A 19,802-nucleotide genomic window follows, 5' to 3' on the forward strand; every position below is an offset into this window, starting at 1 on the left:
TTTTTTTTTAAGCGAGTTTCTCATTTAGGTTCGAGGAAAGTTTTACAAATATAAAACCTTCATGGATCAAAGGATCAAATTTATAATAGAAAGAGTCATAATTGACCTTCTTTGCAGTTCGAGGTGTCCTGTCAATAGTTTTACTGATGTCTCTTTTATAATGGCGGTCTATGGAGAAAATGCTTTTTGGGCCCCAAGGGTTTTTTTTTGCTACAATACTGTGAGTGGCCACTGGGAAAAATTGCCAGCAAGCCTGAGTGGCAGCACCGTATCCAGTTCTTATTATACATACATGCACTAAATAGAAAAAACAGCTGAGATGCGAATGTCATTAGTTTTGCAGATATTTGGTCATAAACCAAAGTATTGGACAAATGAATACTTTGCCCTGAAAGTCACAGGAAGTTATTACAATTCAACCAGAGCAGAACATTAATGTCTGTACCAAATGTCATGGCAGTCCTTCCAAGATTTGTAGAGATATTTTGCTTAAAACCACAAATGTCAACTTTATGGTGGCACTAGAGGGAAAGTTAAAGTATTAACAAAGTCAGAAGGATTCATCCTCTGGACACCGTTGATGTCTGTACAAAATAGTTTTTGATATATTTCAGTCAGGATGAAAGTGGTGAACCGACACACCAACCCACTGACAAACATTATAATTCGTAAAGCCATGCTCCTAACATGGCTAAATATAAGACAAAATGTCCAACACCACCACTGCCCTGTCACCCTTTTTTGTATTGTCATGACTAAAATAGTTGCCTTTAATTCCAGGAAGAACATCAAACTGTCTTCCAACAGCAAACCCACCCGGCTCATCAGCAAGTGGAGGCTCAGCTGGAGGAAATGCTTCCAACATGCAGAGTAGAAGTGTTGAAAGTGCTGGTGAAAGTGAACCTGAGACAGTCAATTTGCTACCAGGGCATCAGTCTGCACTTTACCGTTCGTCAGTGAGGAGGGATGGTGCCGCAGCAAATGTGACCAATGAAGACTCTTCTGCTTCTGAGGAAACAGACGACCACAAGAAAGAGGCAGATGAAACAAAAACCACAGAAAGTGACAAAGACAAATAAGCAGTATGAATGGAGCAGATTTTTTGTACTTTAACCTGTTTAGTGCAGTTCAAACTAACTCTGGTACATTTCTCTGGTTCAGTTTGTTTCGGCTGTCAGTGGAAATCAAGTACAGATTAAACAACTGGACCAAGATGATATAATAAGGTGCTAATCCATCCCATAGTTGTTGTTGTTTGAGACATTTTCACTTAGACATTGTTTTTTACATTATTATAATATGTTTATGATCTAACAACCCAACTATATGGTATAACTATCTACAACATCTGGACATTAAAGTGAAGCTCCCTTCACTTTTAGAACAATACCCTTCAGCCTCAACTGTCATTCTTCATGTTGGCTCCAAAGACATCAAAACACAACAGTCAGAAAAACTGAAAAAGGACTTTATGAGCCTCATCGACACTCTCTTGGACTCAAGGGCTCAATGTGTCATCTCCGGTGCTATGTCTTCTCCTTGCTGGGGAGACGTAAAGTTTAGCTGTGTACTCAATCTTCACATCTGGGTAAAAGGCTACTGCAGATCACTGGGAATTCCTATCGTTGACAATTTCACTACTACGCTGAAAAGCATAGTAGTGAAATACGCTTTTGATGGTCTTTACCCAAACTGGACTGGTGATATTCCCGTCATTGTAAATGCCACATACTGTGTAAATCTTAAAGCTATACCAAGGAGGAATGTTAAATACTTGCCTGCGGTTCAGACTCCTGACAGTAGCCCATCTATTACCCCGGTCTCACTGATTCCCCTCATCACAAACTTTAGGCCCAAGAAATGCCTCCCTGCTCACTACAGCCAACGGTAGTAACTTGATCCATATTACCTACAATCATAAACAGTCTGTGCAATTCATCACTCCAGCTTAAACTGCTCTATTCAATGCTAGGTCTTTTACCTTTATCCTGAGTGATCTGATCACATCCCATTGGACTTTCTGATTCTGACAGACATGGCTAAAGACTGGAGACTGTTGTTCTGGCACGTCTTCAGCTCGTACTAAATGCAGCAGCTAAGCTATTAACTAGGACTGGCCGTAGAGCTCACATTGCTCTTATTTCAGCTTCACTGCATTGGCTGCCAGTGAAGTTCAGGGTCCATTTTAAGATTCTTTTAATCACTTATAAAGGCCCTACACGTTTTAGCGCTGGTCTACACTTCTGAGCTACTAAGCCCTTCCACTCTACCGAGTGGTCACTTAGCTCAGCCAACCAAAAACTGTTGACCATATCACATGCCAAACTAAAAACCAAAGGCGACTGTGCTTTTGCTGCCCTGGCACCCAAACTGGAATCATCTCCCTTCTCCCATTAGACCAGCTGAGTCTGTTGACTGTTTTAAACAAAATTTAAAAACCCACTTTTTTAGAATGTTTTTTCCATAACATTCGATAACTTCAAGTGTGTGCTCTGGGTGGTTGCTGTATGCTTTCTCTGTTTGTATGTATTCTTGAATGTTTTCTATGTTTTTCTTGTTCTACTTCTTTCTGTGCCAATGTTGATGTTTGCTCCAAACAACGTTTTTGATGTCACATATCATGCCCATAGACCCACCCCTTAAAAGTAGATTTTCAATGAGCTCAGAAGACTGAAAACAGTCTTTTAGTGTCAAACTCTGCACATACATCATTCTGCACAGTGAAGCTCAAACGTCCAGCTGTAGGATGAAGAAGAAACACATTTTTGAGTGAAAGGGACTTTAACGTTACAAAAAGAAAGCTCACAAACATGTAGCTGCTGTTTTTACTGACAACTATACAGCTCTTGACTCTTTGTAAAAAATCTCCTGTTTTGTTGGGACACATTTCAGTGCTGCAGATTTGTTTTGACAAATTTAGCTGCTAATAGGAAAGGACAACAAGCTAACACTGATGTTAATTACATTAACTGATGCTAAAGTCATTTTAAATAGGGAAATTCTGAAGTAATTTACCAGTTCATTCAAGTTTTATGTCGTAAGCTGAGATTGGTTTTTCAAACCTCACACTGCTGTAATGATTCTACACGACTTCCAACCACAGCTGAGCGGCTCTATGAGCTCCACTGATACGAATAAAAACACACAGGAAAGAAACTTTAGTTAATGTACATAAAAAAACATATTTGCTTACTCTGCACATTCATTTGCTTACTTTGTACGATTTTATGTGTATTGTTTATTGCACTGGAATCCGAGTAATGTTAATTTTGTTCCTTTACATGAACAATCTGTTGGAATGACAATAAAAACCTTGAAATCTTTATTGTGAAAATGATATTTAACAATTTTCAAGTCATCCAATCTCAAATATTTGCGGGGCATGACGCCTCTGCGCTGGAGCAAAGTCAAATTATTAACAAAGTCTCTGGACATCTTTGATATCTGTACAAAATTTCATGCAATGAAACAATTCTCATTTAAATGCAAATTTATTAACAAAACTCCAAATAGGAAATAAAGGGTATATGATAAAATAATGTCATGATGAATATTAGCGTGGGAGAAATATTGGTTTTAGAATAATTAAACTGTTGGCTTAATCATCAGTACTTATGATTGCAAGCTGGGAAAGCTGATACAGCTCAGGGAGACATTAGGTGCGTTTGTTTTGATGCAGTTGATCTCCCTGGTAATACAAAAACAGCAGAATCTTTACATAAAACTGAGATTCCATATATATGTGAAACATGCCTGGAAGGGATCTTTAATGAATTTTAATTTGACCTTCAACAAATTATGCATTATTTTATTGTCGCATATTGACTCAATAATTTATACATTTACATCTATACAACATCTGTAGATCAAGATGAGCAATATGCAGCCTTCAGACTAAAACTGAACACATGGAATTGAAAGTATAAACTTTAACCTCAGACTGGAGTGTATATACATGTATAGGTTGTTGATGTACATTCAGCAAAACACCAGATGTCACTGTTTGCACCAAAATGCCCTGAAACTTAAAATCTTTCTCTCTGCACACCACAGGAGGGAAAAAACCTTGAAGTTACACAAGGCTTTGTTTGCCAATCACTGGTCATACAACACAAATACAAAATAAGGATATTTCACAAAGTGTAGATATATAGATACACTGAAAATAAATAAGTACATACAGATGACACTGCTGCAAGGATAAGGATGTGAGCAGGAACAAATGGATTGTGAAGGACACATGTGCACATGTGGTTGCATACTAGTCTTCCTCTTCAGTGATGTTGTCAGGGACCAAGCAGTGAGACTCGAGAACACCAGGTGTATAAAGCAAAAAAATAGTTATTTATTTACAACTTGATTTCAATTTAACAATTTTTTTTTTAAAATACAAAAATAGGAAAACTAGAAGAAAGTAATTTCAAAAAACTAGGACTCATGATAGAGGTTATGGCCAGATCTCCTTCACTACACTTCATGTGCACTTGCTGGTGTGTTTGTGTTTGAGAAGACATTGTTGGTTGCTCGGCAAAGAGGGAAATCTTGATTGATGAGAAGTGAAAGCTAATTGGTCGTTCCATTGCAACATCAGTCCGCAGCTACATCTCCGCCATTTTGGACCAAAGGCGACTACCTTATTATCAAGACCTTCATTCATTATGTCAGTAAAACGTCCCACCTACAATGTACCGTACAAAAGTAAAACAAAATTCTTTCTATTCTATGGTCATTTATTTAATGCCTCTGCTGAAATGGCCTGTGTTGAAAAAAGAAAAAATATTATAAATATGGATACTAATATTTATTTATTAAAAAATCAAAGCAATAATTTATATAACATTCATTCAGAATTTCAGTTATTAACAACAAAAACTTTCAAATCATGGGTTCAGATTTACAAATTCTGAGTGTCCTAAATAGAAAGACATAAAAAAACATAACATAACATAACGTAACGTAACGTAACGTAACGTAACATAACATAACATAACATAACATAACATAACATAACATAACATAACATAACATAACATAACATAACATAACATAACATAACATAACATAACATAACATAACATAACATAACATAACATAACATAACATAACATAACATAACATAACATAACATAACATAACATAACATAACTTTTTGCCCCACTTCCCAGAGAAGCAAAAACTGAGCAATGGACACAAATGGAAGCTAGAAAAATCCAGCATTCTTGAGATTTTGAGAAACCAGGCAATCTCAAACTTGTTCATGTCAAGGACTCAAAATAGATGCACAATAGACCACCGACCAGTGTTTGAGAGCATTTTGTCCAAAAGAATCCCATCTAACCCTGTTTTCACCTTCCGGATGTTGTTGTAGGAGGCCTCTGATCCAGAAATTAAAGGGTTTTCTTTTTTTTTTAATGTTTTAGTAAGTTTTTAGGGAAATGTGATATTGCAACATTGGACCTATAAACACATTTACTATCCAATAGCATTGCAAGGATAAACAATAGGACCGATTAACTATGTAAATGTGGTCTTAAAAAAAAACATTTACAGATTTTTTTTAGGTTTGCTAGAATTGATTGTTGTAATTTTGCAACTGTAGGCCTTACAGGACTAAGAAGACACATTACCTGGAAGTTAGTGTAATAAAGGTGAAATTAATCTATTTGTGCTTTTGCTGGGAACCCCTGTAGCCCTCTCAAGGACCCCTGGTGGTCTTCGGATCCCAGTTTGGGAACCATTCTTCTAAAGAACTTGATAACCATATTACAAAGTAGATAAAATTAGGGATGTCACAAAAATCAATACATAGATCTCAGAGATAAATAGATACCAAATCAATACCATCAGTAGAATCAACACCCCATTTTATAACTCAGTTATTATTCTAATATAGCCAGAGTGTGTCTGTTTAAATGCTGAAACACTTAAAGTTTCAGTCATACCTGCAAGATTGCAAACCAAAACGAGAGCACATAATCACACAGCTGTATTTGTTGTTACAGCATCACATTTCATACAGTTCCTCTGATTTGAAATGTTTATTAGGCTGTTTTGCTTTCTAGTTGAAGGCCATAGGCCAGTATTTAATTTATAACTTTTATTCTAATGCAGCCTGTATGCTTACATAAAGAAATACACAAAGTTTCTGTTCAATTGTTCATGTTTATGAAAAGTTTTTAAATAAAGGAGTGTGTCCTGAATGGGACTTCTGGTTTTACCATGGTATTAAATCAGGTATTGTAAGTGGTGGAACTTCAGTGGTAATTCTACTATGATGTTATCACTCGTATACTGTAACTGTAATTTTACTGATGACTTATTTTGAATTTTTTTTTTACTGCACTTCTGATTTGGATGTGAAATTCATCGATTTTGGGGGCATAAGATGTGATGAATTTGAATGAATGTGATGGTTTCATCTCTTGTGCATCTATACTCTTTGAAATTAAATTAAAATCAACATTTCTTGAAAGTAGAAAAATTTAAGATAAGCGTTCAGAGCAGTCTAAAGTCAGTGCTTTTTGCTCACAGGGATAATTTATACATACGTTTACCTCATTATTTGAACATCAACAACATCCAACATCCAACACCGTGACATCATACATATATATATATATCTGAAAATAAGGAAATGCATAATAGGTCCACTTTATGCAGGGAGGGATAGTTCATGTGTTACATGGAGTGTGACAAAAGCACAACACACATCTGTTTAAACTTCTCTCCACTCTGATGTATGAAGGAAAATCTTTGCACATACTGTAGGTGTTAGCAGTTTCCTGCCATAGTCCTTTAACTTCTGTTGTTGCCTCCCTGTCTGCACCAGCTCTGATCCCAGATCTGATTCATTTGTCTTTCTGTGGATTTTGTTTCATCTGAATCTTCGTTGCTGTCACTTAATACGTTTGTTTTCTCTTCTGTATCAGCAGTAACAGCAGCAGTGGTGTCCTCATTGGAAGCATCGTCTACAGCAGCATCCCGCCTCAGAGTGAAATGGCAAGACAAAGCTTGATTGTCTAATAAACGTTGCCCTCAGAAACATCACCTTCTGATGAGTTGGAAGAAGAAACAGGAGCAATTCTCTCTTCCTCAGCTGCTGAGTCTTCTTGGTTTACTACTTGGTAAGGCCTCCAGTTCAATTGTTTTACCTGGAATTAAAGGTAAATGTTTCAGTCATGAGGGCACAACAAAATAGTTGAGGGTCTATTGATGTTTTACACCTCTCTAACTGATGTCAATGTTAATGTGAACCACTCACACAGGAAGAGAGACTTGTTTCATTTTGTGTGTGTGTGTGTGTGTCGTATGGATGTTACCTACACTATTTATTCTATTCTTTGTACACTACCATATAAGATACAGATTTAATTTCTGTTTTAATTGATTTTTAAACCACTTTGATACTTTTATGAATAGGGATGCACGATATTATCGGCACATCATTAGTATCGGCCGATAAAAACTTTAAAATGAAATATCGGCAGCAGCCATTTCTGCCGATTATGAGAGGCGGATTTGTTGCCTTCTCCTCCGCCCCTGACGGTGCTTCCCTCCACAGACTGTTTTACCCTGACGGTCCTGGTGCTTCCTCCCACTTTAACCTGAATGACAAACTGGGGCTCAGTGCTCCGGTTCGATCCACATAGAGAGCCAAGGCTAACGTTAGCTGGGAGGCTAGCAGAGGCTAGCTGGCTGTGCTTCCCTCCGGCCATGCTGCGGCTAACGCTCCGCTCCTCCCAGCTAACGCTAGCCCCAGTTCTCCATGTGGATCCAACCGGAGCACTGAGCCCCGGTTTGTTATTCAGGTTAAAGTGGGAAGAAGCAGCTGGTCTGATGGGCAGCTTGAGTGAAGTGGAGCCTGCGGAGGAAACACCGGGACTGTCAATGAGAAAAAGTCCATCGGTGGCCCCTTGACTGCACAGATAGAAAACACCTCGGCTGTACACATGTATGACCAATCACTGGAGGTCACCTGAGCAAACTCAGTTAGCTGATGTGAGATGTGGTTGAAAGCTCAGAAGAAGCTATTTAGTGGACCACTCAGCTTTGATTGTTTTGTTATATCGAACTGTTGTATGTTTTTGCTCAATACCACTGACAGTATGAATATAGGATATTCTTGTGGATAGAATCAGAAGGTGGGTACATCTGCACATAAACTGTTTTGTACACAAGGTGTCTGTGTGGTATTTGAGTTCATGCTTTTTCACAAGTTGATGATATCTTTATATCCAGCAACAAAAAGATAGCAAATAACAATCACAATAGAGAATAAATAAAAACAGTTACTCACGTCTTCTGTAGAGAAAACACACAAATAATAACAATAATATGGCAGCAATGACTCCAATTGATACACCTATTGCACTCAGCAGCTCCTCACCTGTAAATTAGGAGACATAACAGAGTAACAAATTATTTTAACATGTTGCAATAATCTAAACACATCTTTGAACACGTCAATATCTGCTTTTGTTTGTCTTGTTTGTTTCTTTTAATGTTTAACATCAACCTGTCCAGGGACTGCAGCTGAAAATTTGCCTTTTGGCTAAATCTGACTCATTTACATCATGTTGATGTTAATTAGATAGATAGATAGATAGATAGATGGATGTACTAATTGCTTGCTATGTATTACCACAACTGAATATTCCACAAGCTGCCCAAATCTTCAGTTACTTATGTAATACAGAAATCAAACAACTGAAACTGCTTATAGTTTATTTAAAGTAAGTTTCATTATAGTTTATTAATGGTGAATTGTATTTACTAGAATTACAGTACTGTGCAAAAGTTTTGGGCACTTTAGATGTTTAGATTCTTATCCATAATGCAATACCATCAGGGAAGCATCTTATTATCTTTATTTATCTGTATCTGTATCACTCACCAGGAGCATCAATCACTGCAGTGTTCTTAATCTGCTGGTTGGAGTGAGGGTTATACACGAGGCAGGTTACAGACTGCAGCTCTTTGACACTGACGGTGCTTGTGACAGAGAAGGTTTTCTTGGTTGGATGCTGCTGATGGGACGTCTGAGCATCCTTCAGTTTCAGTTGTTCACCGCTGAATTTGTTTTGACCAGTCCATTTCACTTCAGGTTCAGGGTATCCTCCATGTGCCGTACAGGTTGCACTGTTTAATGTGTTGTTAATGGTCAGGACAAGATCTTGGTAGGGAGCTGTGGGTGTGTCAGAAAGCATGATGGTTTACACACTAGAGATATTTATAGTATTTTGATGTGTATAGATTTTGGTTTGAAAGCAAGAAGCTACTATTCCATACCTGAGACCTGCAAAGAGGATTTGCACTGACGTTCAAGCCCTTTAGTAGAATCAAAACCAACACAGGCCGAGAATGTTTTCTGGTCATCTCCAACACTAACATTGTTTAGTCTAATAGAAATATTTCCAGAACTAAACTCAGTATTGAAGCCTTGACACCTGTTCCTGTATTCAGAGGCTGTTGTCTGTGTTTTCTCACTGATGTGCCAGTGGAACAAAATGTTGTTAGATTGCTCCTGCTGCCAGTAAAACCATTTGATGCTTGTTGAATTCAGTGGTAGTGAACAAGGAATCAGGACGGACTCTCCGACAGTGGCATTGAGAGGGACAGGTATCTGACCCATGATGGGTGCTAGAAAAGAAAACAAGAGAAATGATGTCATCCTGATTCATCAAAACAATGAAAATCTGAGAGCTAAAAACATACGGAAACATGCACATAAGAGACTAAATTTCAAGAGAATTCTTTCTCCAGATGTCATACTGTACAGCAAGGGTGTCCTGCTAATTAAACTTGTGCAGGCATGCATCCCTTATTTTTTAAATTTGTTTTAGATTTGATGCTTTTTGTGTTAATTTGGAAACAAAAAAAAATTCTCTGTATTTCTCTCTTAGTATCTTACTGCCAGGTAAACAGCCCCACCCCACCCCCCTCCCTCTGGACAGGACACTTGGTTCCTACCAGCTGGAGCTCTATGTATTATTATTGGCAGTTGAGTTTTGTTATTTTACTTTGGGTTGGAGATCATCAGTAGTCCAGTTATCGAGTTTTGTTTTGGTTAAGTTTAGATGATATTTTCCTTTTGATGGTTTAGGGGGATGCGCTGGGTGCCACGGCCCATTGCATGGCTTGCTCAGTAGCTTCCCCATCTTTTGTTCCTTTTGTCTGGGATCTCCGTCCCATTTGTTTGCTTTATTTTGCACTTTTGAGTACAGTTTATTATTTTCAAAATAAAGCTTGTTGTTTTCTTGGTAACTCAGAGGTCTCAGTGTCTTCTTACGTGTTTCGGTCTCCAGCTGAGCTGAGCATAACAGCACCTGACTATTGTTTTTAGACATACTTGAAAAAATGTGAATCTATCCTTTGACCATCATGTTTATCTGAAAAATGTAAAATCACCAAATGTGGATAAATAATGTTTTCACTAGACAGCATTTAGAAATGGCTCCTAAGACTGATAATTGATCACGTTTTCAGTCCTGGAGAGTAGTTCTGTGTAAGGCAGATGCCACTGAGCATGTGTGGTTCGTATTGTAAACAACTAATACTTTTCCATGTCTTTATAACTTGTATGTTAGTAAGTTAGTGTTAGAAAAAAAAGTCCTCTGTACTTGGTTGTGGATATATCCAGACCACATGATTTCATACGCAACAGAAATTCCACTTTTTTCCTTTGGATCCTGTGTACTGCTGTTGATGACTGGAGGCAGCAAAGAATCCAAGTTTTAAGCTCAAAGTTACATCAGTGCTTACAATTAAGACCAAGCTAACGTTAGTGTGGGCTGTTGCCTTCAGTCTCTGCTCTCAGAACGTCTCTGTTGTATTTCCTCTTCTGAATACAAATGTACTTCTATGAATCCATCACATCTCGTCATTTCTTTGTGTCAGACTTATATTCATACTCGTCATATCAATCAGACCCAGACACTTTAATTTCTCAAAGAGCTTCGGTGTAAAGTCAAGAGGTTGTAATATGTAGCACAGCAAGCTAGCGAATCTCTGTAAATGGAACTGTGTTCCTGCACATGCCCAGTGGTGTCTGCCTTACACTGAACTACTCTCTGGAGACTAAAAACATGATCGCTGTTATAGAGTTGCGAAGTGGGAGGAGCTATTTTGGGTTCCCCTCCTAATCATTTTTCTCATAGAGACTGTTACATGTTACATCCTGAATGGTACACACTGAAGGAATCCAAACCAGGAGAAGCTGATTGCAATGACAGCAATGGTGAAGACAACAATTCCCATGATCCCATACTACTTAATGACATCATCAAACGCCGTCTTTTGTTATTGTTTTGATTGAGAGACCCCTAGCGCCAGAAATTATTTGTTTAGTAAGAGAAGGCTGAGAGTTTCAAAAATGCTGAATTTAAAGGAAAAGCAATTAAATTGATTGAAGGAATTCTTCTTGTTCTAGATCATCTACTTGTGTTAGTAATGAGTCTCTGCCACCATGAACTCTGTCTGAAAACAAATTACCCCTGGTATGACGCATCATTCAGATGTGTTTTTGCTGGTACCAGTGAAACTACTACTCTTTTATGCTGTGCTTTCAAATGATTCAGTGAACTTACCACACAGAAGTAAAATCAACAGGCTTGAAGAAGACATGTCTGAACTGGAAAACAAAGATAAAAGATCTTTTGGTGATCTGTGATGAATACTTTATTGTAGTTATGTTATATTGTGACAAAAACACATTACCAGTTTCATTACTTCATATATTCATTAAGTTTTATTATCAGTCAGACTAAATGTTTTTTGACACATAATATGCAAAAAGAGACAAGATCATACTTATTTCAAAACATGAAAATTCTTCTGAGTGAAGAATTTAAGATACTTCATTCCAGCTGTTTCCTTCAGTGTTGTCACTTATTAATCCCAATTCATTCAAGTTCATTATGAAAGTGCAACTTTTAAGAAATGAGACGACACTTACCAGAAATACATCTCACACACACACGAGCAGCTGTTCCTCCACTTGTCAAGTTCACCTCTGCTGTTAAAAAAAAGTGAGTGATTGTGAAACTACTTGCAGCAGCCCAGTGGCTCCTCCTTCCTTTTTGCCATCCGATTGGGTGTAACTCACAAATCAGGTCATGCAGAGGCACAAACACCCACCTGCACACACACACACACACACACACACACACACACTTGAATGCTTTCTGCAATTTACTCTGAATAAGAGCTTTCATTATAAGATCAATTCTGTCATGTAATGTGACTTTAAAACATAGTAACACTTTACAATAGGGTACTAGATCTGGGCGATATAATGAATTAATTTTTCAGAATTTTTGTTCTTGCACAATGTGTAAAAATTGTGAGTTATTACAACATGCACAAGAAGTTGAACACTGCTATATCAGCCATTCTGAGTCATGACAGTCCTGTAAACTGATATTAATAGTTACAGTACAAAAATCCAAATCAAAACAACTTTATTGTCCACTTTTGTTGTTTTTGTCTTCAGCTTGCATGACAGTCAACATCAGATATGTTAGTAAAATACATTTTACACTCTGAACTGCTTAAAATGATTTGAAATAATTTAAATTAACTCAAGATCAATTTAAGAAGCGCCAGGTACATGAGATTCAAAGCAATATCGTCATGTCCGTTCATTAACTGATGTATGGTATGTGGAAGGCAGGAGCTGAAAGTGATGATACAGGAGATGTCATGTATCCTCTAAGATTTTGTCTGTCATTCATACATACATGCACATCTGCTGCTCCAGGTGGCCGGCTGCCTCTGGCTCTCTCATAGTGAATTTAACAAAACACTGATCTGTTCTCTCGGTTTGTGTTTGTTGACGAGGTATCACGAGGTCAAGGTCACTTTTATTGTCTCAGTGACGTGAGGTATAGCAGGCAGCAGGATCCAGTCTGGGATACAGGCAGTAAACTCACTCTGAAGGTAAATAAAGGCCGAAGGTGCTGCAGCAGACTAGAGGGAGTTGTCTCAGTTGAGACTGATAAGTCTCCCTCAGCTAAATGTACAAAGGGAGCAGCAGCAAGACAGGAAGATCATACTATGTGATATGAATTATCGCTGTCTGGCAACATTGATTTTACATTCATAACATTTTTCCCAATCACTTGCAGGTTGTCACACAGAATTCAAATGTCAGTTCACTGAGTTAGGCTTGTTTGTCTAAATGGGTTAAACTGCTCTTCTAGAAAGCATGTGTAAAATACCCACATGTAAAATACTTGAACCAACTGTCACAACCATACAAACATAACTTTCATAAATCTCTGTAATCTGCCATTGTTATTAAAGAACTGATGAATATTTAGATTCAGTAACATGATCCTCCTCAGTTTTTTGTGTGACTTTTCTCATGTCATTTTCAATGGAGGAAAGTAACTTAATACATTTACTCAAGTACTGTACTTAAGTACAGTTTGAAGTACTTTTACTTGTGTATTTCCATGTGATGCTACTTTCTACATTTCAGAGGGAAATATTGTACTTTCTACTCCACTACATTTATTTGACAGCTTTAGTTACTTTTCAGATGAAGATTTGACACAATGGATAATATAACAAGCTTTTAAAATACAACACATTGTTAAAGATGAAACCAGTGGTTTCCAACCTCTTTGGCTTTTGACGTCTTACAAAAAGCAGTGTGTAGTCGGGGTCACATTTCACATGTCTATGAGTTGTTAACAGCTCCACCAAATAGTGATTTTTCCCTCTAAACTTCTCACATGCTTTCATTTCAATAAATGTTCAAATGATCCAATATTTCAGCAAAAATCAAAGATTAGAGAAAAAGTCAAAAACTGAAAACAGATTTGTGTATCAGAACTTTGTTTTTTCTTCTTTCCTCTCCCATTAATCATCTCACGACCCCTCAGATTTATCTGCTGACCCTTTGGAGGGGCCCGACCCCTAGGTTGGGAACCACTGGACTAAACTAGCTAACTGTATATAAAGTAGTGTAAACTAGCTCCACCTCCAGCAGCTACAACAGTAACATGCTGCTCTAACACTGATGCTTCACTATTAATAATCTAATGATGTCATATATAATAATATATCAGTCAGAGGGACCAAACCACTACTTTTACTGCAATACTTTAACTACATCAAGCTCATAATACTTATGTACTTTTACTGCAATACTTTAACTACATCAAGCTCATAGTACTTATGTACTTTTACTGCAATACTTTAACTACATCAAGCTCATAATACTTATGTACTTTTACTGCAACAGGAAAGACTGAAAGTCAACATTAACTTGATAATGTTGATGAATGTGTTCATGCTGCCTGCGTGTTTTCCTTGTTTGTCAGCTGTTTGGTTGCTGGATTGTTGTTGGATGACTTTAATCCATAAATCTGTTACTGACGGAGACACAATGTTTCTGAATGTAAGATGCTGCTTATTAACGGCAGGACAACATGTCAAACAGCTAATAAACAGCTTATAAACTTTAAATTAACACAGTCATTAGTTTATTTGTCATTTAGATTGTATTCATTGATGATAAACATTTCATCATAGTTGTAGTTTTAAAGGGTTTAGTTTTGTTTTTGTTGTGAAAATATTTTTCGTCATAGTTTTCATTGACTGAATCAAACTGGTGCAGAACATGCTAATCTTTAATCTGCAACAAATGTCGCAGCAGCTGAGGATAAACTGTGCTGTATGATGAATCTGATTAAAGATTTGAATTTGGAGCAAGCTCGACTGTCGACTGAGACAAAAGTGAAACAAAAAGATCTGACAGCTCAGGACATCTGTATGTTTGGGCTAACTGCCACTTTTCAGTATTGATGCGTCATGTTTCAGATACTGTCACAGTCTCTGCCTCGTCTGTTTATCCTCAGAGTCAACACCAGCTACTTTCTGTGCAAACTGTTTAATCTCCTTGCAAAAGTCAGTCTGTTCTCATGAGGTCACAGAGACTCAGTTTCAACTAAATATTTAAATCCAACTGTTTGTTTTAGATTATTTAAAGTGAAGAAATATGCTATTCTTTTCTGAGACATTACTTTGTTGTCACCAAATCTGTTTGCTCCTGTTCAGTAGCTCCCCCTGCAACTAAAGGGGCCATAAGATGCTTTTTGTAACTTTTTGTTATTCATATCCTGTTATGATGTCGGATATCTTTGCTAAACTTGGTCAAAAGGTCCAGAGCTTGAGGTGAACATGTGTAGAAATGCTTCCTGCAAGTCAAAAGCCAGGGCTTCCTGCTCTGAATGCTTAGTTTGCCGACATTTTTTAAAACCTTGCCAACGAGCTGATGTTGGCTCATTGCACATACCCATAAGCAGCTGCCCGTTCCATAGCCTTGGTTGTTAAGGTTTTTCCATGTGTTGTTCACATTGTCCACTCTCTCATATTTTGGATCAGATTTTGGCTCAAACATGTGTGATTATATTTCAGAATTTGACATATTGAGTAAAGAATGAGAAAAGGTAGTGAAATCCCACTATCATAGTTTGTTTTATGTCATTGAAACAGCTTCTCAGGTGGCCAGAAGTCAGCCGTTAAGGGAGCCTTAAAGAGACAGGAGCTAAAACGGCCTGTTTCAGACAGAGGCTGAACTGAGGGGCTGCATAAAGGGCCAGTAGAAGATAAATAAGGAGCTTTTAACTGGAAATCATGCAAAGATATTCCAGTAGAGCCCCATAAACATGAATAAATACAGACCTGGAAATGTGCATGATACATCCCCTTTCACTGTGATCTGAGGTGACTACGGTGTAAATCTTTTATCCATCACATTTACTTAATACTCGAACCTCAACAAAATAATGCACCAACAAGCACTTTAAGATAAACTGTCTAATATTTTTTCATCAAATGATTTAAAAGTTAAAATCTTACTTCGATTGTTATATTCTACTGTCTATATCAGTACAACAGGGTGAAATATGCAGGTCAGGAAGGAACGAAGTCATGTTTTAAACCACTATTGACTTCCTACATCCTGATTCAACCGCAGCGCAGATGTGTTTCCTCTCATAACACTTTCAATTTCATTTCTGAGTAAGTGGAATAAACTTTCAGTTCTCAAACAACATCTAAACAAACAAGAAAGGTAAAAGTAAAAATGGCTTTATTTAATCTCTTCCTTGTTTCTGTTGTAGTTGTTGTAAAGGCTGCTTGTTTCAGCTAAACAGTATCACAGCTGACCACAGAAAATAGAAAAACACTGAGTCAAATAGGCACAGATGCCTGAGAATGCATTTATTGTTGCTTTTATATTTAAAAGGTTGCATCTCAGTTGTTCTCATCTGTTTTCTACAACTGTGAAATTACCCTCAAAGCTTTTTACTGTAAATCTCCTGTTTTACTGAGCAAAGGCAGTGACGTACATATTGTACTTAATGTGTCACAAAGCACTTCCGCTGTCTGCACAACAATCACGTGCATTTTTTTTAAACCGCACAAAAACAAATGTGAGACTGTGGTTAAAGTGATTTCTCCTCTTTACCCAAGACGTCTGAGAAGCACGACTGCATGAAGTCTTCACAGAAAGGTGAGTTACTTCCAAAGAAGTTTGCTTGAGTGGGACTTCCATGGTTTATGTTTTATGTGTGTTGGTCTTCAGCAACCACTTTGCTAGCTTGTTGTGCTACATGTCACAATCTTTTGACTTCGGACTACATTGTGCAGTGTAAATATATATAATTTTTTTAGAATGCACAATGTAAATTTACATTTTTCATTCAGCCTCCACTGTTACTTCATTTATTTATTGCACATCACATTTTTTTTCTTGTCACCATCATATATTTCATACACTTCATTTCTTTGTGCAAAGCACGGTCCATAGTTCCTTTGTACAGTCAATATTTCATTTCAGGTTTTAATATCCCATTTCACAACTATTATTCTATTTAAATAATAGTAGATGTGATTCTGAAGATTTTCTGGGTTAATTTGTTTTTCGCAACTCTCTTATATTAGTGAAACTCAAAGGTAGTTAAAGACATGATGTCATAAAACTCAGACAGCAGCTGATTAACACAGACAGTTGGCATGTACCTATTTTTTATCACACAACTACATCACACAAGTCTCAAGTTTATTTATTATTCCAAAATACAAACAAGCTGAATAATATTCAGAGCCAGGGAGTAAAAAACACTCTCTTTTGAAGTTTTGATGTTTTACACCTCTATTTTCATGTTCTAATACTGACCCATAAGTAGTGAATCAAGGATTGATATCTGTGAACCTGCAAACTATTTATATCAGCAAGTACATAATCAATAAAGTCAACTTTTTGCAGTCAGGCTCTCATGCGTATGAACAAGCAGGTGCACATTCACGTCTTGAGCTCATTCCACCTTAAAAAAAAACATAATGCAATTTTCCGAGGTGCCTTGTGTTACATTACAGGAGATAAATGTCAAACTCATCACTGTAGAGCTGCATCCAGGGCGACCAGATGCATAAACAAACTAAGTGCCTGCTTAGGGCCCCCATCGCCACCAGAGGGCCCCCAAGAGTGCTTAAAATGTCTCACAAGAGAGCTGGAAATGTTTTTGTTTCTTTGTTTTTTGATGTATTAAATGTCAGAAAACACAGATTCTAAGGAGAAAGTGGAATACTGAGGTAGTTTGTAAGAGGAAGAAATAAGAAGAGTAAACTGAATTGAAGCAACTTGAACATTTTTCACATCTATACATAGTTTTCAAAGATAATTATTCAGCTTTATATTTCATTCTTGAACCATTATTGTTATCTTGTTACAGGTTCCTCTCTTCATTTTATGTTATTATTTGAATATTTATTTCATATTGTCTGTTTTTCACATTTGCATTTATTTTTTTATATAAGAAGGAAGTTTTACTGAGTGAGGTACTTTTTATATAAGTTATTTGATTTTAATTGTAAAGTTGATTGTTGTTGTTGTTGATTTTTTTTTTTTTAACCAAAAGCAATTAAAGTGGTCAACTTGTTTACAGTAAATGCATTTTCTGCTGGTTCATTGTGTTAATTTTCAGAACACCATGTTAAGTATACCACTTCGTACTGTATCACTTTGAATATTAAAGTACAAATTAACACCAGGCCACTCTTGTGAGTTTGCTACCTGTTACGATTAAAAACCATAGCAGGGTAAAAACATGCCAGGCTGGCAATGGTATGATGTAAACAACACAGTTACAACTAATAGAACTGACAATGGGTGTGTTAGATTTACAGTAGGTGTGAGAATGATCAAGTATTGACAATAGTCAATAGTATTGGCAGCACCAAGGCAGTGGGGGGCCCCCAAATCAAATTCTTGCTTTAAAGTGTTCATCAGAGAAGATCTGAGGACCGGCTAGTTCTTGATACCCGACCAATAATTTAGCCTTCCAGTTCTTTGCACCATATAAATGGAAGGAATTACAAAATCACTTTAAAACATGAAAGTGTCATCCCGATAGATTAATTTAAACTTTTAATTTAAGGCTCTTTCTCTTCTCACTTTCTGTCCACAGAGTCAAAACTAAACATTGAGAAGCAGCTTTCAGTTTCTGTGCACAACATATGTGGATCAAACTCCCAGAAAACTGCAGGTCTGCTGCATCTCTCAGTTCTTTTAAATCAAGGATAAAGACTTTCTGTCACGGTCTGCTCCTCAGTCCCTCTCTGCAGCCAGTCTCTCATCCCCAGTTCTCTGCATTTCTTCTCCCTGGCCATGTTCTCTCTTTCAACTCCCTAGACCTGCCGTTCTCAACTTGTCCACCAGATGCCCTCCCTCCTCTTCACATTTATGCACCTGTTTCCACTCAGTAATTCTACACCTGCTTCTCATTCCCTCATCAGCTCCTCTGTACTTATATCGGTCCATTTCTTTTGTTATCAATGTTGCTTCTATAAACTCTCATGGTTCAGCCATCCTGATCCTGTTTGCCTATTTATTTCCTGCCTGCTTTGCCCCCTTGGTTACCTGTTGTGGACCGCCTCTCGTTGCTACCTGTGTTTTTTGCTTTTTTGTATTAAATTTTCTTCTCGTTTCACCTGCCTGGCTTGAGTGTCTGCGTTTTGGTCCTCCACTTGTCTGTCCTGTCCTCATCCATGACACTTCTCTGTTTGCTGCTGCCTTTTATTCACTCAAATTTGGAGTTTGATTCATATCTCATGCTGCACTATAACATTTATTCTGCTGTTTTATTAAATTTTACCATTTTCTCTCTCTTTTTAACTGTATTTAAATGTGTATTATGTATCTGTTCCATTTCTATTTAAGACCTGAAGACACCTTGATCTCAGTGAGACTAACTGATGATGCTACATATAAAATCTCATATTGATGTTTCTGATGATCTGCATAAATGAATTAAAAGTCAAATTTCAAGGTGATAATATCTTACCTTGAAGGTAGACAGATGACAAAACCTTCATCATTCTAGCATTGTTTGCAAATGACATCCTGACTTGACACTTGGCAGTGCAGACAGGATGAGGGCTGGCCTAATTTAAATATGACCTTACTTCCTTTTTGACTACAGATGTCAGTGATTTGACGTCAGTGATTTCGTCGGTCTGGGGGAGGGGGATACCTGACAGTAAAGTCTCTTTCTTCCTGTAACTACAATCAATGTTGTACTTCCCCCTCTCTACTGTCTCACCCCCAGGTTTAAAATGTTTAATTCAATGTTAATATTACTTTGCTTTTATTATTATTACCTTACTTTTGTTCTATTTTCATTCTTCTGTTACACTTGTGCAAACAAAAGCCAAGACAGTCTTTGTATGCTGCAAACTTTGCTAATAAAACTGATTCTGATGACTTTCTGGGTTCATTTGTTTTTAGACAC

At 37.3% G+C, this 19,802-nt stretch overlaps 2 protein-coding genes across 3 annotated transcripts in view; one reads left to right on the forward strand and one right to left on the reverse strand.

Annotated features, from left to right (window-relative positions):
• The window catches only part of LOC121906862 (butyrophilin subfamily 3 member A2-like), a 115,260-nt gene extending 111,935 nt beyond the window's left edge, over positions 1-3,325 (forward strand). For both annotated transcript variants that reach the window (XM_042426047.1, XM_042426043.1), the window contains one exon: positions 781-3,325. In XM_042426047.1, coding sequence (XP_042281981.1) covers positions 781-1,079 — 299 coding nt within the window. In that variant the 3' untranslated portion in view covers positions 1,080-3,325. The remainder of the gene's footprint in view (positions 1-780) is intronic.
• A 5,346-nt stretch (positions 3,326-8,671) lies between these two features.
• LOC121906881 (butyrophilin-like protein 2) lies at positions 8,672-19,802 on the reverse strand. The gene is made up of 5 exons (XM_042426067.1): positions 19,356-19,802; positions 11,954-12,135; positions 11,586-11,629; positions 9,289-9,639; positions 8,672-9,184 (listed from the first exon to the last, which is right to left on the reverse strand). The coding sequence occupies exons 2-5, from the start codon at positions 11,962-11,964 to the stop codon at positions 8,886-8,888; spliced, it is 705 nt and encodes a 234-aa protein (XP_042282001.1). The 5' UTR covers positions 11,965-12,135; positions 19,356-19,802; the 3' UTR covers positions 8,672-8,885.

This window comes from Thunnus maccoyii, chromosome 11 (genome assembly GCF_910596095.1).
Source record: "Thunnus maccoyii chromosome 11, fThuMac1.1, whole genome shotgun sequence".
Classification (NCBI taxonomy): Eukaryota; Metazoa; Chordata; class Actinopteri; order Scombriformes; family Scombridae; genus Thunnus; species Thunnus maccoyii.

Coding starts and splice junctions, on each gene's coding strand:
- LOC121906881 (XM_042426067.1), bottom strand. Junction 9,640..11,585: donor GTTGATTTTACTTCTGTGTG/GTAAGTTCACTG, acceptor TTTCTTTTCTAG/CACCCATCATGGGTCAGATA. Junction 9,185..9,288: donor ATCCTCTTTGCAGGTCTCAG/GTATGGAATAGT, acceptor ACACACCCACAG/CTCCCTACCAAGATCTTGTC.